This window comes from Alligator mississippiensis, chromosome 4, assembly GCF_030867095.1.
Source record: "Alligator mississippiensis isolate rAllMis1 chromosome 4, rAllMis1, whole genome shotgun sequence".
In the NCBI taxonomy this organism is placed as follows: Eukaryota; Metazoa; Chordata; order Crocodylia; family Alligatoridae; genus Alligator; species Alligator mississippiensis.
Window position 1 is genome coordinate 45,742,456 of NC_081827.1, and position 26,399 is coordinate 45,768,854.

Genomic DNA, 26,399 nt, shown 5'->3' on the forward strand with positions numbered 1-26,399 from the left:
GTCTGTGTGGTACTTTTTTTGATGTAAATGAGTCATCAGAAATAGTACTCACACCACCTCCTTGATATTTAAATAGAGTGGGGTTTTCATATCTCTTTTCTTGAGCCAGTTAGGAAGTGTCTCCTACTAGAGATGAAGTACAGTTGTCTTTATTAAGTTTTCATAAAGCTTCTGATAATATTCTGTGCTCTTCCTGCTTTGTCTTGTAATGAAATTTATTGTAATGAAGTATTGCAGTGAACAGATTGTAACAAAAAGTTTGAAGTTGTAAATTACATTTTCTTTCAGTTTAGAACGCTTGTACAACTTGCATCCATACTTTTTGGTATCTAAACTAGGTATTATAACATTAGAATTTTAATTGTTCTCTTACTATAAAACATAATAATAATAACAGTAATAGTAATAATAATAATTATAATATGGACCACAGAGCAGGCCAGGAGCACTCAGAGTTAAGTTTGCCAGTTTAAAGTTTTGTTGAAGGTAGCACAGTGCATTGGAACATTTGGAATCTGTTCAACATCCTGAGATGGATAGAATCAGTACAATTTGCTGTAGTAGATAAGGAAAGAATCTAGGATAGTATGACCAAATCTGAAACAATGGATGCATAGGGATACTGATTAATGAATTTACTAAATTATAGCAAGTTGTAAAGATTCATGGCATGGGCAAAACAGGTAGTATAGTACAGCCAAACCTGGTACAATAGGTATGAAAAAGGAAAGTTGTAATTATAAAGATTATTAATCAGCAAATTGCAAGGTGCAATAATGTGTGCTTGATGTAATTGCTTATAATATACGAGTGGAATAGAAATGCTCTTTTGATCAGTGTTTAATCCTGTGCTGTCCTTGCTATCTGCCAGTCTTATTACCTGACTACCAGAATAAAGGCTATACTATGTTTATACTCACAAAATAGCTGATGTATGCTTATGTAAATCCTGCTGTAATAATAGGCCCTTGGAGGCAATAACAAGTATAACCTTGGGTTTTTTTTAAGTGCAAATTCTTCTCCAGCTCTATCAAGGTGAAGCTCAATGAGGCATCAGATATAGATGGGAGTTAAAAAAAAAAAAAAAGAGAGAGAAAAATAAGCCCCTAAATCACCCTTTTCTAGATAAAATAATCTGCCTTTAAGCATATAGGTAATTCAAAGAATTTGCGGATCTGTGGAAGACGTAACAAGTAATACTCGTTCTGACCAGAGTAGATGTGCTGCTGTGAAACCCCTATACTAATAATAAGCTTTATGTGGCTATGGTGCTTTATCAGTACTTTGAAATTGAGTTAGTTTTTGGTCAGATGAAGGGAAAAAAGAAATATTTCTTTCTGGGGAGCCAATTGAACAGGTTTGTTTATCATTCCAGTCCAAATGATACCCAGGGTTACACCATGGAATCCCTATGTAACATTCCAGCTGCCATTTTTAACAAGTAACGTTTGGGTGACTATCCAGAAGACTTATTCACTGCTAACCCAAATGTGCAGGCATGAATGGGAAGGTCAGTTCATTGTTCCTTCTTCTTATCCCATTTTTAGACCTCTTAAAACACCTTTGTCCTGTAGGGCCTTTTAATTCTTCCTTCTGCAGACTTGGAGTCTGACCACCTGCTTCATGAGTAATTTTAACTTGTGACTTTCACATAGGAAATGTGTGTGCAGATCTTTTTTCTCCTTGTGCTTCACATATTGTATCTTTTTTGCTCAAGCAGTATTTTTTGTGCATAGACTTTGCAATTTGATCATTAATTATTTTAATCTAAATATTAGAGAGGCAGTACTCAAAAGTTTGACATGCCACAATACCATGAAACAATCTTGGTACAAAAGATCCTTAGAAGTATAAAATAGTACTGATAACTATAGCTGTTTGTGTGCATTTGTACTGTACAAATTGAATGGCTACAAGAAAGCAAAGGATAATGTATGACCTTCTAAGTAGCTGATTGAGAATATAAATTGAATATGTAGACCTTGTTATGTCAAAGCAAAGGGCAAAAATGGAGAGAGTATATGATGAACTTGGAACTGACTCCCCAGCCCCTGGCTTGTTTACTTTTCATTCCATCCAGGAAGAGCACACACCAACTGCTGAAGCTTCCTTAGCCTGATGAAGGGTTTTTGAACCCGAAAGCTTGCTTAATAACTATTCTCCAGCCATTTGGGTTGGTCTAATAAAAGATATCAAATTCACCCAAGGAACCTTGTCTGCCTGATGAACTTGGTGAAATTCAAACATGAATGATTAGAATAACACAATTTTCAAATAGTTTGTTTCAGAAAAGTGGTAAACAAAAGCAGCACATCAGAAATGCATATTTCATTTCTTTGTCCTTTCACTTGAGCATTACAAAACAATGGTTTAAAAAGAAGGTCACATGTTAAATGGTCTGTGAAATTTTAATTAGTACTATTAGCTGGGAAATTCTCATTATTATGATAATAGTATTAACAAACAAAGATAAACTGCTTGTTTGCCTGCTCTAATACTGTGTTTTTCTTTGTCCTTGTAGGTGGCTTCTTTAATGCGGTAGTGCCATTAACTGGCTGAAGAGTAAACATGAGGGTAGCAGGTGAGAATAACATTCAGTGGGATCATTCTGCAAAATGGAATAGTTGATCATCTACATCTTGTTGAATCAAGAAAAACTGAAGAATATCCAGTGCTTTATAACCATCACCTGGCTTGGCAGGTGCTATGGAGGGCATCGAGTAACAAAAGCAAATTTCACTGACTCGGTTACATATGAAAATGACTAGACTTTAACAAGTGACATATTAGCCAAAGTGTTTTGCGTCCAAATCAATAGGACTTTGGCAGGGATTCAGTGCTCTGACTAATACCATAGCGATGTGTTTTCCCAATGCTATATAACTACTATTTAGCTGTGTACAGGACATGATATTATACAGTCATGAGCATTGGGAAAACATCACAAACAGTGCTTTGGTGCCTAGTTATATGTAGCACAACCTATAAATGGTATTAGTCCAAAGCCAAAAGGCTCATGATTTACCATATAGTTCATTGAGCTGGGTTCCGCCAGAGTCAACAGCATTTCAAGCCACAGTGACCCTGCAGCTCAGCACTGTTCAGTATGTGTGTACTCCAGATCCTTCTGCTTCTTTTCCCCCACACCCCCAAGAATCCATGTCCTAAATAGCCTCCACTCATGCCCGGAACCTGGTGTTTTTGTCACAAATCTTGGGATGCTCCAAAATTATTTATATTTGCAGATGAGGCGCAGGACAACCTAGTCCTATTTCACCTCATGGAGGTGGGGCCACACTAATCATACATGCCATGCTGAGAGAGGGAGTGGCAGAGGAATTTGAGATATGCAATGTTGTGAGTCACTGTGACTTGAAAAAGAGTTGATGGTGAAGGGAACTGTGCTTAATGGGCACTATCATATATTTTATTTAGATGAGCTACACTGACATTTCCTTGTGGTAGGTTCCCATCACTATATCAAATGTAGCATTTTTTTGGCGGCGGGGGTGTTGGGGCAGGCTGTGGCCCTCCCAGCGCTGGCTTGGTATTGCAGTGCTGCTGGACTTGGTGCCAATTCCCTAAGGAGGAAATGCCTGCCTGCTTGTTCTTTTTTTCCCAGGGCCACAAAAAAACCAGGGTTCCCATCATCATGTTTGCCCAGTGTAGGCCATGTGTTTTATAGTCATGCTCAGTGTTGGCTGCATTTAATCAACATTATAGCTGGTTTCCATTGCTGAGCACATGCTGCTTCTGGCAGCAGTTTAAGTATAGAAAATGTATTTAGTGAGATTTCCTTGTATGTGGTTATAAGATGAAGGGCTTTTTCCCACATGCTAGTTGTGAGGGAAAGGCCTCATCTTGTATTCAAGTAAATACAGTAGTTGACTAATTGCTTTCTTTAATATGCTGAAAGAGGGGGCTAAGACCATAAAGATTCTGGTAAGGTCTAGAAATGCTGCAATTTTTTGAAAGACCAGTAAGTTCACTAGTGATGTTCATTCCCCTCCTATAATCTCCCTTTTCTCTAACATAGCAGAGAAGAACTGAGGGCAGAGGTGTTATTTCGATGCCTGGTTGCTTAAATAAACACTTTCAAACCCAGGTATTCAGTACGTACCATAAACTAAGAGCAATTTATTCTGTAAATCTGTTGGAAATAATGAGGGAAAGTGGCATATATGTAATAAAAAACAGCAGGAGTTAGTTAATATGGTTGTCCTGTCCTCAGTACAAACTGAGTTTCTATGTCAGATACAAGCTGCTGATTACTAGGCTAACAGTTCTTCGAAACCCACTCATCTCTCAGCATGTTGCTTGACCTCCAGTATCACAAATGTAACAGGATAGCTGGGTTCTTATGCTTTTGGGCCACCTAAAAAGAAAAGGGGGAGGGGATAGGAGGAATTATTGCTTTTATGGGTCTTTAACTGGGCTTTATCTAACCTTTTTCTGCTTCCCGTTGAAAAGGAAATACAGTATACATTAAAACCTACTTGGAAACCTTCCAATAAAAAAGGTGCAAAATTGATAACTTATCTAAATGTAATGCTCGGACCTGATGAGCTTTTTAGCAAAGCAGCTACTACAGTATAAAAACAAGGTCCATAATACTCACTGGATCTCATACCGAAAAACAAGGATAAATAATACAGAAAAACAAGGATAAATGGAGGTAGAAAGAAAAGGAAATGCGAGAACAAAAGAAGTAAAGAGAGACTCTTCCCCACTCATACATAATAAAATTAATGTATAACATGTTCATAGGTACAACAGAATGTCTGTTAATTCTCCCCCTAAGAATTTGTATTAATAGTTTATATATAGACTTTTCTCGGTGGCAGTTTTGTTTAATGTGCTATTTTCAAATTATACATGAATTTGTGTCCTATTATAAGGTGGAAGGTGTAGCTAAACTTGACAGTGTGCATGTAAGAGAGATGCATTGCAGTGATTGAAATTCAGACTTTGAAAGTTTTCTCCTTTTGATTTTCCTCATATATCATTTTTTTAGTTTATTCTGCAGTTTAATTGTCATTCTATTTCTAGAAATACTTTATTTAGCATAAGCAACTGCAGATTTCTCATGTAACTTTTCATAAATAGAACCTGATTGTTATATATAAAGTTATAAAATATAAGTAGATACTAAGAACATTTTTGTGGTTCTGAATAGGTGCGGCAAAATTGGTGGTAGCTGTAGCAATATTTTTGCTGACATTTTATGTTATAACACAAGTATTTGAAATAAAAATGGATGCAAACTTAGGAAACCTGTTTGGTAAGTAGCTTCTAATTTTTTTCACTACGTAACTCCCAGACTAGGGACATGCTTTCCAATAGCCTGGAATAATAATGCTCCAGAAGAATTGCTAGGCTTCTAAGAGTATGCCACTCCTATTTGAGCTGGTGCAAGTGCACGTGCATGTGTGGATGCGCTACAAATGTGTCTAGTGCATGTACTTTTTCTGAAGTCCATGTAGCCTAAAACCTAACTTTAAAAAAAACTTCTGAGGAGTGCTCAGTTTTTAGATGCTGTCTGCGTATTTTTTTCAGATGGCATTAGTAGCAGAAATTCTATGGATCTATAAGTGTTCACCTGTCACCAGCACCTTGGTATTTAAAATTGGCAAACAAAAACTGATGGGCAAAAAAAAGCATAAAAACTAAATTTTAGACTGTTGATACCTTAATCTTTCTTCTACCATAAATGGTGGTGCTTTATATTTGAATGGAAAGCTTGTAAGTATTGGATGAGGTGTTGTAAACAACCAGACTTGTACTGATCATTTTATAAAGGGCTACAGGATAGTCCTTATAGGATAATAAAAATTGTATTTCAGGTGAAATTTTAGTCTTGCTAAAACCCATTAAAGACTTTCTTCTGCGTTTTAGCCAGATCAGCGCTGGATATGGCTGCACGTTGTAAGTATTCGTAGTCCAGTTAATACAGTTGGTATTTACTTCCCATTGCCTGGTGTACATAGGTCTTGCCTGCATACAAGTGCTGAGGCTGCACTGACACATTATAATTACAGAATGTCCAAGCAGACTCGATCAATTGAGTCTGCTAAAGTATGGTAATTGCCACAGTCCAGCAGCCTCCCATGTATTAGTGTCCCCGTGCTTCAAAATGGCAGGGGCATTTGAATTAATGCTCGTTAAATGAGCTTTAAGTGCCTCTGCTGATACTTTGAAGCACGGAGAGGCTGATATAAGAGCTGCATGTTTTAATTTAGGGCAGCACTGGGAGCTTTGACTCACTCTAACAAGTAACAGCGCATTTGATTTTTATAGTCACTAAAGCTTTGCTTATATTTAGCTGATTTTTCTTATTTCTGTTGATCCTAAGTCTAGTTGGCAGATGCATAGCCAATTCATTCAGTGTCTGGGGGCTGGAGGGGTGGTATGCCAACCACTGGAGATGTAGATGGCTGGGGTGAGTGACGAGGGAAAGGGTTGTCTTACCTGTCCAGGCTATCTGTACAGTGAAGGCAGCTGATACTGTTGCCACTGCTGCTTCCCTTCTACTGTACCCCCCAAATATAACAAACTCCCAGGGAGGTATGAAGGGAGGAAATGCATTGCTAGGTGCGGGGCTGCACTGCCCAACTCCTATGGCCAAGCAGTACAGGTCTGACCCTCCCATGGGAAAGACTTTGGGGGAGGGGGGAATTCTGGCACCCCCTCACAGCTAGTGCCTAGCTCTCTCCCACCCCCCTATAGTTATGCTACTATTGGTGGGTTTGCTTATTTTGTTTTTCCTGCTCCACTCTTGTCTAGTATGGGTTAGGAGGAAGCTACAGGTACTAAGACAAATGCTGACTAGTTCAATAAATGTGTTACAGGTCCAGCTTATTTAATAGTAATTCTTGCTGCAACATAGAAATTGCCATCAGAGATGATAATTAGTGAAACTAGACTCAGAAGCAGATGGTTGTTGCTAGTCTAATTAAAGAATTGTCTCAATCAGATCAGACTAGTTAAAATAGATATTTGTTGTCATACTGTCCAGTATTTAAACTATAGTTCTGTTATTTATTTGACCAGTGTGATCTTTTGGAAAATAAAAGGGAGCATGCAAGTTTACCAGAAGTAATTGTAAGATTCCTTTTATGAAGGATGAGGAAATAATTTATCAGAGGAAGAAATGGGTTGCTTTTGTGGCCCTACATCTGAAGATGATTCTCCCAACAATTACTAATGTTAGCACTGTTCTTGCTGATATCTGTCATGCCTTTCAAGCGGTTCAAAGTTTACATAACAAGGAAGGAAAGTTGAGAATGTTTTTTGAATTGTAGGTTTGGGATCTAAGTTCTTTTCCTTCATCTGCCAAAGACGAGCCACTTGGGGCCTGATGCAAAACCTACTGAAGTCAGTAGAAAGGTTACCACTGATTTCGATGACTTTTGCATTAGGTTCTTAATTTTTTATATTTCAATTTCACTGTGCCTCATAAGTGGACCATTTAAGACATGTTTCCACTCTTTCCTTAAAATCCATTTGAAAATTGACTATTCTCCTACACCTATTTTCTCTTAACAATGTATCTAAATCTCTTTATTTTCTTTCCAAAGCTACAAAACCTCCAAGATATAAATGTGGGATTTCAAAAGCTTGTCCTGAAAAGCACTTTGCCTTCAAAATGGCAAGTGGAGCAGCCAATGTAGTTGGGCCCAAAATTTGTGTAGAAGATAATGTGTAAGTATCTTTTTTTTTTACTGATATCTGTAAGTATCTTTTTAAAAGCTACTTTGGATAATTTCTCACGATCTTTTTATTTTGCTGTAGTGACTAGAACATCTTGTTGTTTATACTTGAAATGTAAATAAATGCCTGTTCTTGTCCAAATCCCTGTGTTTTCAAGTATTTTTGTAATTGTCATAAGTTAACAGTATTATAAAACTGTTATTTGCAAAGTGTTTTTAAATGTTACTGCCATAGGATCAGTAGTGGATCAAGTATATTTCTAGCCTTTCTTTGAAAGGAGCCCTGCCAAGATAATGTCACAACGATAAAAAGTCATTATCTTGCATTGCTGATACCTTATTTTACAAAAGAAAAAGAAAAATCAGATTCAATTCTTTATTTACAATACATTTTTCTATTTGTCCTTCAGGCAAAGGTTTTCTTGTGATACTTTTTGGGTTTTTTTGCACCAACTGTATAGTTGGGAAAGATGTAGGACAGGTTGGGGCACAAAAGACCCTTCCTTTTGTGCTTCCTTCAGTCTGACGAATAAAACTAGGCTAAAGGGTTTCACCTTTCTCAGTGTGTACGTTTTTCTTTTATATCCATTAATACATTGTGGCAATAATTTGTGTTACAGAGGCTGCAGAGAAGTCTTGGAAAAAATGCTTTCTGTGAATTAAAATTCCATGAAAATATTTCTAATAGCTTTTTAAAATTCAGACCTTTTAGAAAGACTGCCTGAATTGTTAACAGCATCCCTTTAATATGCAATCTTAAGTGAATTACTTTATCAATATGCTACTTTTTCTCTGTACAATCTCATTTTAATTTTACATTATGATTACCCGTGATCTCATCCCACAGAGTATGTGGGACTTCAGGTTGTGACCAACCAGATCAATTTGAAACAAAGTTGTGTGTCAAAGGAATCTTCCCCAACTACTAAGAGCTTTATTTATTCTGGCTACAGTTAATCAGCCTTCATCAGAAGTCTGGGATTAAAATATTAGGGTAGAACCGCAATTTTCTTCTGCCAAATGGTTTTAGTGTTTTACAGCAGTCTATGCTGATCTGTTAAAAGATAAATGGCAGCTTTTTCTTGGGTAAAAAGGACAACATTACAAGAGAACTTCTGATAATTGATTAGCTATCCATCACTGCATCCTGTAATTAAAGTGACTTTATAAGATTAGCTACAGTTGGATCCAAAATATAGAATTTGTTTCCAACATTGGGTCCTGCTGTAATTATTAACTTGAGTAACACGTAGTATCTTGAGCTAGACTATATACCAAGATAACTTGTGGAATGATGATCTTTGAACACTTAATTTATATCAGCAAGGAACACTAGTGTTATTGTTGCTCACCCAGTATATCAGCATGGCTTCAGCAAGTTTGATGGTTAATAGTCCATTTTGGTTGGAATTTGTTCCTCTATGCCAAAGTGCATTTTAAATAGACTATCAACCTTGGCTGAAAGCTTGCTAGCTACTTTCATTATAGCACCTCAGTTTATTGCTTTTGAATGTAACGCATGTTCTTTTGAAATGACTCAGCTTCATAAACTGAATTATTTCAGACGAATATGTTTGCTATATTCAGGGGATAGTTTCAGAAAATGAAATTAATTGTTTGGTGTAAAATTAATCTTTTGGGTAGACACTCTTTGAAAACTTGGCAATAGCCATAATACTTTACATCTTTCAAATTAAACATACTGTTCTACTGACTGAAGTAAAAGTGTTGGCCTCAGTCAGATTTAAATTAATTATATTTTTTCCTTTAAATTTCTCTTTTAGTTGCAGTTGATGGAATTTTTCTTTAATCCTCCTTCAATGTTATCTGTTTTTAGTGCAGCCAAGTGTAATGCCATGTTCTTCCCCAGAGGTAGCTTTATTACACTGGTGGCCAGTTGATTTCCATGTTGTTTATACGACTCCATATGAAATGTAGTTTTTGAAACCTTCAGGATTAAAGGTACTTTTATTTCAAGTTAGCACATTCACTCCATTCAAGCTAAGCTAGCTCTGGTAAGGATTATCATATAATGGACAATAACCAAACTATACAGAATCATCAACTAGCAGTACAGAGCAATTGGTTTATCATTTGATGAGTTATAATCTAAAGTGTTACTACATTCCTGCTACTTTACTAGTTCAAGTAACTGGGGCACTTGACTTTCAAGTCATACTCAAGGTTAGAGCACCACTTAAGTTAACACAACAGAAAGCAAACCCTTTATTACATCTTATGAAACTTAATGTGAAGTTATAATGTACAGATAGCTAATGTAGTTCCACAGTTAGCACAGAACTGGGAATCAAGGCCCTACTGGATTTTGTTTCCCTTGTCTCTGACTTATTTTACCTTGGGTATTCCAGCTAACCTCTCTCTCTCTCATTTTACAAATCTGTCAAATAGGTATAATAAAATATACTTTTTTTTCATAATGTTTGCCTCTGAGGTTTAATATTTACAAGGATTTTTTTAAGCTCCACAAATGCATAATACTTCTTAATTTTTCAAGTCTTAACTATATGATTAAGGAAGTTTGAGTCTTTTATGGCAGGATTCACGAAACTAATATGCTAGATTCTTCACTAGAGCAAGAGATTTAAAAAAACATGGATTTACTAGTAAGCAATAAATATTTCTACTTGATAACTGCGCTCATCCTACAAGATCTGTCCTGGGATTGCTTACTTATTGTATACATCTGACAACAAAAAAAACCCCTCTGAGAGCGACTGTCTATTTATGCATGCAATTAAAAGTTTACATCTGTACCATTTGTGTGTGTAATGCCTTTAACGTCTGTTTTAAAAGTCTGTGTTCTGTTGACCATAAGTTTGGATAAGAATTCTACAGCTGACAAGTTGCTGCCCTCTTGTGAGACATTCACCATATTACCTTTATACATAGTGGTGACTGCTACTGCCATCTGGAGTCTGTGGAGAAAGACCTTGCCTCTTTTAAAAGAACCTACTCTAAACAGTACAGCTTTGTAGTAATTGCTTCAGTTTACCCGCTTACACAAGTTTCCTGTTTCAAGATGATCGTTCAGATATATTTGTATAGAATGGCACAACAGGTCATTTCTTTTCTAGTGACTGAATTTATCAGGTTCAAAAAGAACTAAACCTGTAGAATGGATATGTAATATTATTTGATTCTACTTATTCTAGTTAATAAAGGGGAAGGGGAAAATGGCATTTGATGTTTTCTGATCGGGATATGCAATAAGAGGAAGTGCACTTTTCTGCTTGGCTGGAAGTAAGAACAGCTGTTCAGTGTTTTGCAATTGTTGGGTATGCCTTGCAAACAGGTTAGAAAATAAATACTTTTCATAGGCTTCATAGGCATTAGGGCTGGAAGGGACCTCGGAAGATCATCGAGTCCAGCCCCCCGCCCAAAGGGCAGGACGTCAGCTGGGGTCATAGGATCCCAGCAAGATAAGCATCCAGTTTCATCTTGAAGGTGTTCAATGAAGGCGCTTGAACAACCTCCGGTGGCAGGCTGTTCCAGACCTTGGGGGCTCGGACAGTAAAGAAATTCTTCCTTATGTCCAGCCTGAAACGATCTTGTAGTAGTTTGTGACCATTTGTCCTCATCATCCCTTGGGGCGCTCTGGTGAACAAATGTTCCCCTAGATACTGCTAGGTATAGCTCCATGAGGGTATATACACAGTCAAATAAAAATAACATGTATCCAAAGCCTAGATTTCAATTCACTAGGGGATAAATTGTTGCAAAACACACAGGTTAAAAGTTACACTGATGTCAGTTTCCCATAAAAAAAAAAAAAAATCATGCTTCATCTTTCTCTATCAAATTTCGCTTTTGCTCCATCTGTCCTTATACAGTAGATTCCCAGCTTACACAAGTGTTGCATTCCAGGGGAATGTCACACAAGTCAAATTCACATAAGTTGGGACGACTTTCACCATAGGAAATAATAGAATAGTGAGGGGTTGCGTACCCCAGACATACCTTAGTCATAGGTTTTTTTCCCCCCTTTTCTCAGTGGAATTGCCTTTTAAGAGGAGTATCTAGTGTCTCACCTATGCATCTTGAGATACTGCTACCACAATGGTGGCACAGCTCCGCTTGCTTCCGCCTGCAAGTCTTGTGAGGCGTTTGCGTATATAAGTGAATCTTACGAGTGTTTGAGTATGTACGCGAATGATGTGCATCTCAAGGGGCATTTTCCAGTCCAGACCCTAATAAAAAAAAAAATCACATAAACACGAGACACACTAAAGTCAGTATCGCGTAAGTCGGGGGTCTTCTGTACTAAGGAACTTTATTTCATTGCATTTAAATACTTTATAATATATCTCTTCTCTTCTGATGTGAGACCAGGAACTAGAAGAAGCTTTTAGACTCAGCATTTTGGCATTCTTTCCAAACTCAGATGTATTTTCTTTCATTTATGTTACCAAATTATATGAAAAATAAAAGAATATAGACTTTATTATTGATCAAAATTATTTTTTAAACTTGAATCTTTCAATAGGTTCTTACTTTAGTGAGTAGTACCTGTCTTCTACTTCAAAGTTATTCAGTTGAGTTAACACTTCTATCTTCAGAAATAGTTCTTTTTACTTCTTAAAACAAAAAAAATTTTTAAAAAGGGAGTGAATGTTTTAAAAAAAAAAAAGAAAGAAAATGAAGTGTCCAGGCATATAAATATGGGACTATTGAAAACAGCTATGTTAAGAAAAGGCAACAGATTTAAATGTTTAAATTAAACAGGGATGACTTAACCTCTCTTTTTTTTTTCAATTTGGAGTTCCATCCATCAGTTTAATCCTAATATTTCCTTTCCTCAGATATCTGTTTATATAACTAAGCCTTTTCTGTGGTTATTTTTGTTGATTATGCAACTGTATAGAATGGTGGACCTGTTCATTTTATGTCTTGCCTTTTTTAAAAATATGAAATTATTTGGATCTGAAGCTTGTCATAATTCAATTCCATATTTCTTTTTGTTTCAGTTTAATGAGTGGTGTTAAGAATAATGTTGGCAGAGGAATAAATGTAGCATTAGTAAATGGTAAGTGCTTTTGTTTTAAATGTGCTAAGTGCTTTCATTCCAAGAACCTTGCTCAAATGGTTCCTACGGTATTTAGAAAAGGAAGGAGAAGAGAAACCAGAATAGTAAGGGAGAAAAACAGGAGGAGGCAGCCTTCTGATTTATGTTAAAAGAAACATTGTTTCTCATTGTAATTACTTTGTACAAGTGTAGAAATTAAATTTGGTTCAGTTATCTGTGAAAAATTATAGTAATATGGTACTTATGTATGGCCCATGGTTACTTTATGTTTGTTAACATGTAAAATGAAAAACTGCCAGACTTCTAAACTTAGTCTGGGGTTAAAATGTTCAACTTTTTTTTTTTTAATGCATGTTATGCAAGTAGTAAATACTAAAAAAGCCAAAGCTTTTGTTACTTGTAGTTAATGGAAACAATATTTCATTAATAATGCCAGGTAAGAATCCAGTGGATTTTTCTACAGTTGAGAATGAATATGCTATGATTCTGCAGTCACAGGATTATAGGATTGTGTTCCAGAACCTAAGTTTTTGGTTGTTGTTGTTTTTTTCTTTAAAATCTCTTTGTGGTTATAAAGGCAGTAAACGTGAAACATTTTTCATCTCTTTACACTGCTAGATTTGTCTTTCTGCTTATGTAAGAAGCACTAGCTTTGAAAGTTTCATACTGTCTGTTCATATATGTATATTAATTTTGTTAATAATAACAAGATAGAAAAATGCTGATATTTAAACCATTTCATTAATTGTTTTGAGGAGAAACACACAGCTAATATGCTTTCACTCCCCTCTTAAATTGCCCTGAGCTGCTCAGAGCCCAAACTCTTCAGCTGACTCCTGCCTGCCAGACCTTTCAGCTCATCTCTGCCAATTTCAACAATGCAATTATGCAATTAAAACACGCAAATCTACATCTAACAAAAATCAATTTTGAAAACAGCATAAAATTCTAAGTAGCAAGTAAAGACTTGGTGCTGGTACTGTTGGTATTGTTAACGTTCATGTCAAATTCATTCAAATCCTCAATGTTTTAATTTAATTGGCCATGGAATTTTCAGGCATTAAGATATCACTTGTCATGTAGCATACATGGTTTTAGCCATAGTGGTGTGGACCTTTCATCACTAGCAGAGACAGTAGTAGTAAAAGCTTATTGTTGTTTTAAGTAAGCAAATACAAGGATGAGGTTTCTCAAAGGAACTGTAGTTTAGGGTTTTCTTTCTTAACACTTCACGATAAAAATTGAAATATCCATATTTATTCTGCTACTACTGCTATGGTAGCTCAATCACTAAAATGACAATGCCCCAGTGCAGCTGTTTTGTCTGTTCAATGCATTTTAATATAGTAACTGTGGGCATATTGACGCATGCAAGCATGTGTGCTTGCAGCAGCTCCAATAGAAGCAGTACAAATTTGAGCTGGGGCTTTTTGCCTCAGCACACGTGCCCGGGTGTGCACTTCAGTGTGGTGCAAGTTGTGCCACTTGGGGCAAAATAACCCTGCTTGGCTCCTTCTGGATATGCAGCCAGGGAGAGCTAGAGCTTGGGGCAAGCACCTGTGCTGGCCCCAGTAATGTAAAAAGCTGCCCTGTCCTGGTCCAATCAGTACAAAAAGCTTAGGGTTCTCGGGAGCTTCTGGGGCCCAGCCAGTTGGTACCTGGGGCCACTACTCCTTATGCCAGCTGGACTGCTGAAGCAGCCCTGAGAGTTCCCTGCACCTTCTACCCACTGCAGCAGTCTGGCAATGGGGGCTGCTGCCTGGCTATGACCTCCTGCCAGCTGTGGCAGCATGTGGTCCCAAGGCTGCACACCTGCCAGACCCAGATGGGGACTGCACAGCCAGTAGAGGTGTCTGCCCCTCTGGGCCAGCGGGCTGTGGCTGCAGAGTTGGCCTTTGTGCGACACTACTGCCATGTGTGCCCCTGCCTGCTTTCACCTGGAAGATGTTCTCACTATGGTGGCCTGCTTTGAACTACCCCACCCCAACTTGCTCTCCCAATGCCCCGGATTGCTGCCCCACCCAGCCCCAGCACCTAAAAAACAAAACAAAAAGCCCCACACTCACCGGCAGTAATAGCAGCTGTCAGAGTCACTGGAATCTCCTGGCAGAGTTGGGTTCCCCCCTCCCCACACAACATAGCATGGGGCAGCGGGGACTGGCCCTAGTCCCGGCCGCCTGGCACCCGCACTCCCACTGCCCCATCGCGCAGGTGTGGCCCAGGTCAGCAGGGCACCACGTGGCTCAGCACACTGTCAGGCCACTGGTAGCTGTCACTCAGGACCCAGCACTGCTCAGCCCAAGTGTTCCCAGCTGCCTGACAGTGTGTGGAGCTGCATGGCACCCTGACGACCCAGGCTGCACTCATGCAATAGGGCAGTGGCAATGCAGGTGCCAGGCGGCCAGGGTGGTCCCCGCTGCCCCATGCTGTGTGGGGGCTTTGCCAGGAGGCTCTAGCGACCCTGCTGGCTGCTGCTACTGCTGGTGAGTGCAGGGCTTCCTTTTTATTTATTTTTTTTTAATTGCTGGGATGCTGGGGCCAGGTGGGGCAGCAATGTCAGTGCTGCAGGAGCCTGCAAGCAATGGGGCCGGGTGGGGCAATGATCAGGGGGGTTTAGTGGGCAGGCAGGGGATGGGGCCAGGCAAGGCAGTGATCTGGGGGGCTTGGGGAGGGGGTGGGAGATGGGGCTCAGGCAGTCAGGATGCTTCAGCACTGGGGCAAGGGCCAGCCATAGAGATGCTCTGGCTAGCTACCAGAGTGTCTCTGTGGAGGACCCAAGCTTCTGGTTGCATCAGGTCACGGTCCTGGATCATGTCCTGCCCTGCATTTTTTTGACCCCTGGTCCAGGGGTCTAATTTTGCCCCCGTACTGCAAATTTGCAGCATGAGGAAGGTTTTTTTGTTTTTTGTTTTTGTTCCCACACATGCCTCTTGCAGTATCTCAAAGGGCTTTGAGACGCTGCAAGAGGCACGTGTCTGGATGTGACCCATAAGAGAGAGAAGCAGTCTTTGTGTAAGAAAACATAACAGTTGATAGTCTTTTGCAGCACTTCTTGAGCCTTTCCGAACTCTTAATGTCACCTACTACATTAAGTATATTGTTTATGAAAAGAACTTTGATATAATGTTTGGGATAATTTGTTGGTATGGTCTTATTCATGAGTGCATTGAATCTTTGCCAGAGTCCTGTTGATTTGAATACAAAACACTTTGGCTAATTCATTATTTTCTAAAGCATAGTCATTTCCATATATACAGAAATACTAAATCACAGTGGAATATGCTCCTTAACTTAAAAGGGGTCCTCCCTAGTGCATTTCGAACCAGCTGATGCTCATAAAGCATTGGAAGGTCTTCAGGGTTATTATGCTTGTCCACATATAAATGATCAACCAGCCCATTTTATAGATTTTTCTTTTATTTTGATATGAGTACATATAAAAGTGAAAAGCAAAAACCTTTGACTGATCATTTTACTGCATAAAAGTGATAGTATTCTATATAGCAACCAGTCCCAATTTTTGTCATAATAAATTCAACACTAAACTTGCATGGTTCTCATATGGTGCACACATTTGACACTTGAAATTCTTGTAATAACTTTTCCATAATTATAAATATCAAAAGATCATTCTTTATTGTGTCTTGATGTGGCATGCAAAATTTGACTCACAAAGATGAAAATAATTGTACTGATAAGTAGTCATTATCAATCTTCTTGGAGGGATGAATTAAGCAGATTTTACTATATCCTAAACTTTAAGGGCCTGATTCTGTTCCATGTATTAGGTTTGAAAGTGGACTTAAGGGCACCTCTACACATTCATTAATGCGGTTTTACTAGTGTGTATTAAATTTAGTGCTTCCATTGTGAGGTACTAGAAAAAGGTGCATTAGCCTATTTTAATGCACCTTAGCAAAAATGCACTTTTTGTAATGCTTTAATGTACATTAAAATAAACTAATGTGCATTAAAGTACACGTGTAGATGCACCCTAAGTGTCTAAGTGCAAATTTGTTCCATCCTGCTTGGGTCCTCAAAACTGTTAATATAAAAATGGGTGGGTCCCCTACCCCTCCCCTTTGCTGTTTTGTTTTTGGGGTTTTTTTTGTTTCACTCTGAAGGATGAGATTGGTGGTCTATTGCGAAAATAGATGCATATGTGGATTTTCAGGGAATCATGCAAGGGGGAAATAGCACTGCATTTATGCTCCTAAATTAACTTGCATGCCTAGTAAGGGAAATAGAATCTGGCCCTAAGTTTATTTGTATCCAAATGTATGTATATCCAAAAGTGTTTTTGTTTTTTTTTCCCTAGGCAAAACAGGAGAAGCATTGAACACCAAATATTTTGACATGTGGGGAGGAGGTAAGTGTCATGAAGTATTTCCTATGGAGAAACAACTTGTATGGCAAAAATAGCCTCTGATTTCTTGTTTTACCTGTCTAAATGGACTATCATTCTGTCAATTCATATATACCGTCATAGTCATGAGGAGAGGACAGTTGAAAGGAAACACAAAAATCTTTTGTTGTCTACATACAATGCATACAAAAGCATTTGCTCTCCTGACCAACTGTCATACTTAATATGCTCTAACAGTAAGCTCTATAAATCTACCTGTGCCAAAATGGCACACCGAGTATGCTGGTAAGAATTAAACATGTTTTCTAGGTGATTAACATGGTTCTTGTATTACATAATTTGGGCTTATTTTCCCCTTGTGTTAATTTGGTACTGAGATTGCTTTCTCAACCTGAGCAACAGCTTCTTTACCATTTAGAATTTAAATGGAAAGTCAGTCATTATATCACTAGAATGAATAGATGAACCTGCAGCTATACAATTAGAGTAGTCAGTCAGCTTAGCCACCTCTTTTTTTCTACTTAATTTGTCAATATTCTTATGAAGAATGCCTCAAATTTAGTTACCATTGTGGATGTCTTAATAAGGTGTAGTTACATATTATAAAGTAATTTTGTGTATTCTGTTTCTCTTCAGATGTGGCACCATTTATTGAATTCCTGAAGTCCATTCAAGATGGAACTATAGTATTAATGGGAACCTATGATGATGGTGCAACCAAGTATGTATGAGCCAAATCCAGTAAATTTTCCACATTATATTTTTAAATACTGTATATACAACCCCTCCTTTCTCTCCCCCTTGCATTCTTCATAAAACACATTTGTAGAAACATGCCATTTCCAGGTAAATGGCACTGAAGTTATCCTTTTTTTATGGGAATGTTTCAGCATATGATGATCTTGGAAGTCAGTCATGCTCCGTACAGTTACAAGTTGTGCAGGAAAAATAAATCGGATTTATGTATCTGCATATGCATGTATTTGCATGTGGAGATACTATGATGTATATATTTTTGTGACTTCTCAGGTATGAAGGAATGATAAATTAGGTAACAAAGGGTTTTATTCCCCAGTCAATATGTTCTATACATTACTGTAGCATTGAAACAACTAAATATCTCTCCTGGTCATCTTCTGTAATTGTGGCAATAGATAATAAATTTTTTTTATTTTCCTAGTACAGAAACTGTTCACATGAAATCAAAGAAGTGATGAGGTCTGTTGTCTATTCATTTGTTGAATGTGTAGGTTTACATACATGAAAAAAATGGATCTTGGGTCTCAACTTTCTGAAAATTGGGTTTTAAATCAATGCAGGAAAATAATTCTAGAGAGACAATGACCATCATGCCTTAGTTGATTCCCTTTCTCACAAATATTATACTTTGTTCCTGTATATGAATGAGATGGTAGCACTTGCAGTATTACAGTAAGGTACAATAGAGTATGTTTAGTATGCCATGCAGACAAGGAGATGATGTCAGACAACAACAACAGCCAGCTTTACTGCATACTATTCCTTATTGCTGTTAGGATATAGTGTATCTATTGTTTTAATATTTAAAACTAAATACACCTCCTCTCTGGCTTTATAGATCCTGTATTTGGCCACATTCATAATTTATAGGGGTGTGTAAAATGGACTGTATTCGATTCAGATTCGGCCTGAATTGGGGACAGGGATTCAATTTGTTGATTCAGATCACTGTCCTAATTTGATTTGGCCGAATCTGAATCTGAAGATTCGATGCTGATTTGGAGAATCAGCAATTTGGCCATAGACACAGTTTAAATGTTTTTTTTCTACATACCTCAAGGTACCAGGCGTAGCTCGTGAACACTGCGATGCTGGGGTGGATGGAGTGTCCCACAGGAGCACGGGGGGCTGCCCCGCAAGCTCGGCGGTGGACTTGGAAGTGAAACAGACGTACCATATTTTCACGCATATAGCCCTCCCACGGGTATAAGCCACACCCGTGCATAAATTGCGGAAAATTGTATTTTTGTAAATTAGTCTGTGTACACACCGCACCCAGTATTCCCCGTGGCAGCGTATACACGAGGAGGTGGTGCAGCCTGGTCTGCCCTGGCCCTGGCCCTAGCCCCCGCGGCAGCGGTGGCACAGCCCAGCCTTCCTGGGCCCAGCAGGGAGGCAGCACAGCCTGCCCCGGCCCCCGCGGCAGCGGCGGTGGAGCCCAGCCCGCCCTGGCCATGGCAGCGCAGCCCGGCCTTCCCGGGCCCAGCGGGGAGGCGGCGCAGCCTGGCCTGCCCGGGCCCTTGTATAGCCCGCACCCATCTATTTTTTTTTTTTTTTTGTAAAAACATGCATACCCCATGGGATGTATGCATGAAAATACAGTACTTCCGATCCACTTCCAGGTCCGCTGCTGAGCATGCGGGGGACCCCCCTGTTCCCTCCCAGCTCAGCAATTGGCTGCAGGGGGACCCCAGGTGCCCCCCCCAACCCTGGAGGCACCAGTCACTGAGCCAGGGGGTGGGGGGAATCCCCTGCACACTTTATGGTAGATCTAGAAGTGGACCAGAAGCGCTTCTGGTCCACTTCTGGGTACGCTGCCAAGTGTGCTAGGGATACTCCCATGGGATACTTCATCTGCCCTGGCATCTGTGTGTTCATGAGCCCCACCCGATACCTTGAGGTATGTAGAAAAAACATTTAAAGCTGTGTCTATGTCCGAATCATCAAATCTTTCTGAATCGATTCAGAAGGTTCTGATTTGATTTGAAGAGATTAAAGGGTCTCCTGATTTGGTTCGGATTCAGAGATTCGGCCACCGAATCAAATCAGCGACTGAAGCTTTGCACTGCCCTAACAATTTATTCTTACCTTCTCCTGTTTGAGGGTATACTTTTCCATTGCTTGTAATTTACTTTAAGAGCTTTCTGTCTTGCTCAATATTATACCTTAACTAGCCAATTCCCTGTCAAGAATGACCGGGGTGGGGAGGGCTGCAGGCAGGAACAGAGGCCTGTGTCTGGCCCCTCTACCGCCCCACCTTCAGGACTGGACCGCCCCCGACGTTGCCGTTGTGGAGCTGGGCTGCGCCTGGCACCTCATGGAACCCCCGCCCACTGCCGTTTTGAGAGCGCGCCAGGCCCCCCCACCCTGCCCACCCTCACCATCCTCCCCGCTACAGTTTTGGAACTGGGTCTGCTTCCCCCATCCCCCTATCCTCCTGGCCTGTGTCTCCCTGCCTTCCCTCCCCGTGATTGAGGCGGGGATGAGACGCGGATGGAGCGCTGCCACCCAGCACTCCATGCCACCACCACCACATCCCAGGGAACAGGCAGCAGGGGGTAAGGCCAGCACTGCTGGCCTCATCCCCCACAATGTCTGCTCCATTGTTGCCGCCTCCCTCCAATGCCACCTGCTCCTTGCCCTCTGTACCCACCATCATGGTGACGTCCAGACCTGCTCTTCCCCCTCCTTGTTGGACCTGCAGCAGCGGCACAACTGTTCTCACCCCCCTCACACTGCTGCCGCTTCCACCTCCTGTGTGGAGCATAGCGAGGGAGGAGGGCCTCAGCCCCCACATCCCTGCTGTCCTTTGTCATGGCAGCAGTCCACCACCACTTGCAGTCCAAATACCCTTGGAGCACTCTGACTGCTGAGACGGCCAGTCAGAATGTGAATTAAGTGTTATAGACAAACTAAGGCTTTTATAATATTAGAATTTTCTCCTTGGTTGGCCTACATAGGAGGAGAAAAATTAGTTCACCTAAGTCTATCACAAAATGACTATGAACCACCATTATGGCGGCAGTGAAAAGGGCAAAATGCTACTCCTTTATCACATCCGGTGAGGTATTTCCGGTAGAGAAAGGAATGTATTATACCATTGTTCAAGGCACTAGTGGCACCTCATCTGAAATACTGGTATGCTTTTGGTCACCATTTTCAAGGAAGATGAGAATTCAAAATAGACTAGGTGTAGAAAGAAGATACTATGATGATCAGGAAAGAGTAGAGTCTCTTATATGAGAGGAGATGAAGGCCATGGATCCATAAATGTAGTATCTTTTGAAATTCCAGCTGTTACAAGGAAGAAAATGATATAAAAATGTGAAACTTGCCTGGTTCCAATCCAGGGTAATTTCCTGAGGGAAGTATTTGTTTGTATACAGTTGCCCCGATGCTGTTACTTCTCTGCTTATGCCCCAAGGTTCCCTCTCTTGGGGCAACTGCATTCCTGTAGGCATGGCATAAAAAAACTTGGCCTATTTAATTTAGTGTGGTGGTTCTTAACCTTGTTGGACTCAGTGCCTCCAGCTCTTTGCTTTTATTCAGTTTTGACTATGGAAAAATAATAGAACAGTTTGAGTGCTTTGTTAACAGAAGGACCACAGCATTTCACAGTGTTTTGGATGCTGTAGATTCCTATTTGAAGACCTTGGATTTATCTTGTGAATTGTGTAGGCATTTACACACTCAGCCTGCTAATATTGTTTGGACAAGGTTTTTTGGGTAAATGCGATATCTTATTAGACCAACTAAATAGTTGGAAAAATTGTTCTTAGCAAGCTTTTGGGCGCACACACCCTTCTTCAGGCATAGGGAGAACTAAGAAATGCACAGACCAGCATACATATTTTACATCAGTATTTGACTGAAATAAAAATTAATTGGTGAAATGATTAATAAAGTAAATATTTGCATATTTAACACACAGTTTTATGTTTTGTTCAAGACTTAATGAAGAGGCACGGAAACTTATTGCTGAATTGGGAAGCACATCCATTAACAACCTTGGTTTTAGAGACAACTGGGTCTTTTGTGGTGGAAAAGGAATTAAGACTAAAAGTCCATTTGAACAGGTTTGTTCAAAAGCTAACAACTTTTCAGAGTTTAGCAAGTCATTTTACACTAGCAAGGGATTAGTATATTTAGAAGTACCACTTACTGGTTCATGTTTTGAACATACTAAGGTGTATTATTTTACTTTATTAATTAGCATGTAAAGTTTCATATAGTATTTGACTTGTTTCCTCCTTTTAAATATACAAAAGTCTGCTTCAGTATGCATTTCAGAAAAAAATATATGGAGATCTATACTTAAATGGATGATTTAAGGACATAGATAGACTTATAATTGCATCATTTTGAAGGGGGAGGAAAATACTACCACTCAAGACCATACAAAAACCAGTTTGGTGCAGTTGTTTCATCTGCCTTTCCATTCCTCCACTAAGTGACACAAAACTGCTGCTTAGTTGACCATTTTTCATTTAAGGGTAATTGCCCTGATTTAACTTGCACTTCAACTTTCATGGACAAAACTGTCAAACTGGGCTCAGCTGCACTGAAGAAATTCTACTGCCTTTCCATCTGCTTTAGTGCAGTTGTTTCATCCGCCTGTGCCTTAAAACTCTAATGCAGCTTGGCTTTTCTCTTTGTAAAAGCATAGTGTGTTAAACCAAAATTCATGTGCCTGAAGTTCCTGGTTGAAATAAGTAATCTAATATTCCAAAGTGTTAAGCAGAAAATGTTTCTAGAACACTTCTGAAAATCCAGCTACTTGTTTCAGTGCTTTGTGTTCCTAAATTGATAGTGTCCAGTTGTACTTTAAATTTATGGTTGTTGCCTTATATTCTAACATGGTGGTTTTAGTACTGTTTTTAATTAGTGCTCATGTTAAACCTGAGATTTTTATATAGAGGAGTACAAGTCAACTCTTTATTTATAGGCAAAAATAAACCTGAAATCATTCTGCCACCTCTGTGAATCGCCAGTGATAGTTGTATTTGATACCACATATGAAAGAAAAAAAAGTGCTTATTTGCGTTTTTTTTCCTGAATCCTCAAATTTCAATTTGGAAATCACCTACTATTTGTTTCTTTACAATAGCTTTTAGGTAAAAGTAGCAGAACAAATTATTTTTATCTTAACAATAGGTTCTTTTCTATTTGTAGCATATAAAGAACAACAAGGACACAAACAAATATGAAGGCTGGCCAGAAGTTGTTGAGATGGAAGGCTGCATCCCTCAGAAGCAAGACTAAGACAAAAAGATATAAAAGAGACAATGTGGAAGAAAATGCACTTTCTGTTATTCTTAGGGAGAGGGATCTGAAGGAGAATACTGTGTAATGTAAATATTTTTAAAGCATGCATCCATCTTATGAGTGTGCGCATGAGCATTGACATTTTGAATATCGGGATTATTTATTGCTGACAGAGAGAAGTCTTTTTTGTAAATAAATCCAGATTAAATAAGACTGAATAGTTTCTAAACAGTTTTCCTGAGAGCACAGCGTTTGATTTGCCGATAGTAAATAATAACTTTTAGATCTACTGGCTAAGCAGTTGAGTATTCCCAGTAATAAACATATTGGAAAGGATGCTGTACTGTCCTCTAACAGTGTAAATGTTACCTGTGAGCTGCATAACCTTTGTGGAAAATGTAGATTTTAGTGTGAAATTAATAAAGAGCTTTAATTTTTTATCCTCTGCCTTTTTGATGGCAGTATCACTTTCTATTAAAGATAAATTCGGTTACTCTAGTACTATGTGCTCTAGAATTTTGTTTTCCGACTTTCCACCCCAAATCTAATAATCGGCAAAAGCAAAATACTTGATATCAAAATGTACATCAGCTGTGAGAAGCACAATTCTTTTTATTATGAAAAAGCAAAAATATATAAATGCTTGTACATGATATTTAAAAACGGCTTGGAAGGATTTGTGTTTAACAAGGAAGAGTAGTGTTTACTGTGTAGAAGCTACTTGGCTTGATAATGTCTTGGCACTGTTAAGTCACTCAGTACTAGGACTAAATTGTTCAGTTTTTATTACGACTTTTTTGTACCTGCTGCCTGACTATCAATTCTACCTAGAGCTACTCGGCAATACTAATTAGAAAAATGATAGAACTGCATCATGAAATGCCTTCCTGTTTAAGTTCTAATAGGGACTAAATTTCCCAGTGCATAATGCATGTTAGATAGTAGGCTGGCACCTGATAAGAATTAAGTGAACATATACAGTTTTGCATAGCTTCACTACCTGTACTACTTTTAATGTGAACTGAAATGATCACTGCTTAGAATGGGATGCTACAGAATGCATCACATTTTAAGAGATTCATCTTATGGTACTCAATGTAGACTAATAATGCTTTCTTCAACCCCTTTAAAAAACTGGACCAAGTCAAAGTGGCCTTATTCCCTAGCTCATAGTAGAATAAACAACATCAAACCTTTTCATAGAAAGTTATGTTTTTTAATTGCTTTTGGATTTTAGTTTAGCAAGCTTTGAATGTTTTCTGAAAATGAAGTGAGCACAGGGAAACTGACAATGCAGGTAATCACTGTGTAGAGACTAACAATTTTGTGTAATCTCTTGGAATCTGTTGCAAACAGAATTCTGACAGAACTGTTCAATCCCTTTGATACCATGAGGGAGAGATTTACAGGAACTGCAAGTGAATCAAAACAAATACTGCTCAAATGCTATATAATCAGCGACTTCTAAGACTAACCTAAAATTATTTGCACTAAAAATTTACAGCAATATTGGGAATGAGTACTTTGTTATATAGCTCAAAATAAATATCCACCTCTAATACAGGAATGAGGACAACTGGAATGTGAGTTGTTTTGTATGCCTAATTAGCCTATTATGCATTTTTTTCTCTCACGTTCAATGTAGAACAGCAATAAATGCACCTTATACAGTTAAACCATTTATTTGTAAAACATCATGCAGATTTTTTGTTCTTATTTAGGAGAAATTGCATCATATGTCAATATCATGTATATTTTTTTCATCAAATAAAGTGGAAATCCCTTCTGTTTATAAACTGGAAGCTAACTTTATTTAACATTGTAAGGTTATCTAAGGAAAGTAACTGTATAGACAACAAAATTTCCAGGAAATAAGATTTCTGTATTGTCAGTATTCCATGATTCATTATTCTAATCTTTAAGATAATGTTTGGAACAATATAGAAGATATATGGTACTTGAGATGGGATATAAAAATAATTCCTTAAGTCTTCATTATTAGTCTTCCTAGTCTGTTGTCTTAAATAGCGTATGTTTTGATCTCTGAATTTATTTGGCCACTCACTAAATATGGCAGGCATTTCATTTTCACAATTATTCTAAAATATTAAATACTTAGCGTTCCTATCCCCTTGTTAAATTAATCAGTCTGATCAGTCATTTTTTTGCGAAGACTGAGGCTAAGGAGGCAATAGAATACTTTAACCTTTTGTATCATCCATTATTTGCTTTCTGCCTCTGTTAAGTAAGTAATGGTTGTATTCTTTGTTTTCCTTTTCCTTTTAACTTATAGAGTCTTTACTTATAGACTTTTACATCTCTTGGTAGCTGTACCTCATTTTACATTCTAGCCTTTCTGATTTTATCCCAACATTCTTGTGCTGTTCCTTTATATTCATCCTTGGTCATATTCTTATTTAGACTTTTTATATGAAGACTTTTTAATTTTTTTTCCTTAATGACCTAATGCCTCAGCCAAAATGGACTCTTGCTGTTGTTTCATATCTTCTCTACATCAGAATAACTTGTCATTGTGCCTTTTTAATACATTTTCTTTCTACTGCTGTGTACTGTCTTCCTTCATCCACTTATATGGTCTTCCCAACCAGTTCTCTGCCTTTTGGTCCCAATACTATGCAGCAGTTCTTAAGGAAAATGGAAAGGGACTTCAGGGGGTGGAACACCATCTTCCTCTTCCCACAATGCCTCTGTGGCCCCAGGTAGCTTTCTTTATCCTGGATGTTTCTACATACAAACTGTGGATAAATTCTTTGGCCTCTGGCATATGTTAAAACAGTGGTGCAATGGGCATGCCATGACACATATTTGAGAGAGGACAAAAAAGTCCTCTGAACCAAATCACACTACTGCAGCCCATAGATTGGGCAGGGAGCAGTTCTCTCCTGGATCCATGACTGCCCCAGCCTGATTTCGGAGATAAGGTTTGGGATAGCCCTGGGCCCTGGGGCAGTCAAGTGTCATGTTGGCATTGGCCCCAAACAGCATCAGTTCCCATTCCAGACCTGGGGCCAGGGCTAATAATCAAGTGATTTTTCAGCAGCAGACCCAGACCAAAGCCCCAAGAGTATTGGAGACCTAGAGCAGAATTGGGCCAGGGCTTACAAATAGTTAAGTGTCAGCCCTGGTCCTGGACAGTTCTGCATCCAGTCCAGTTCAAGGGTTTCCCCTGCTGTGGACTTTAAACCTCAGGGTTGCTGGGCAAGAGGGATCAGAAGCTCCCCCATGAAGCTGCCTC

At 38.9% G+C, this 26,399-nt stretch overlaps 1 protein-coding gene across 2 annotated transcripts in view; it reads left to right on the plus strand.

The window, feature by feature from the left end:
• FAM3C (FAM3 metabolism regulating signaling molecule C) overlaps positions 1-24,939 on the plus strand; it is a 45,881-nt gene extending 20,942 nt beyond the window's left edge. For both annotated transcript variants that reach the window (XM_006261681.4, XM_059725938.1), the window contains 9 exons: positions 2,522-2,581; positions 5,177-5,281; positions 5,896-5,925; positions 7,578-7,701; positions 12,695-12,753; positions 17,072-17,122; positions 17,756-17,840; positions 21,828-21,954; positions 23,051-24,939. In XM_006261681.4, the coding sequence (XP_006261743.1) occupies positions 2,569-2,581; positions 5,177-5,281; positions 5,896-5,925; positions 7,578-7,701; positions 12,695-12,753; positions 17,072-17,122; positions 17,756-17,840; positions 21,828-21,954; positions 23,051-23,140 (684 nt within the window). In that variant the 5' untranslated portion in view covers positions 2,522-2,568 and the 3' untranslated portion in view covers positions 23,141-24,939. The remainder of the gene's footprint in view (positions 1-2,521; positions 2,582-5,176; positions 5,282-5,895; positions 5,926-7,577; positions 7,702-12,694; positions 12,754-17,071; positions 17,123-17,755; positions 17,841-21,827; positions 21,955-23,050) is intronic.
• The last annotated feature ends 1,460 nt before the right edge of the window (positions 24,940-26,399 follow it).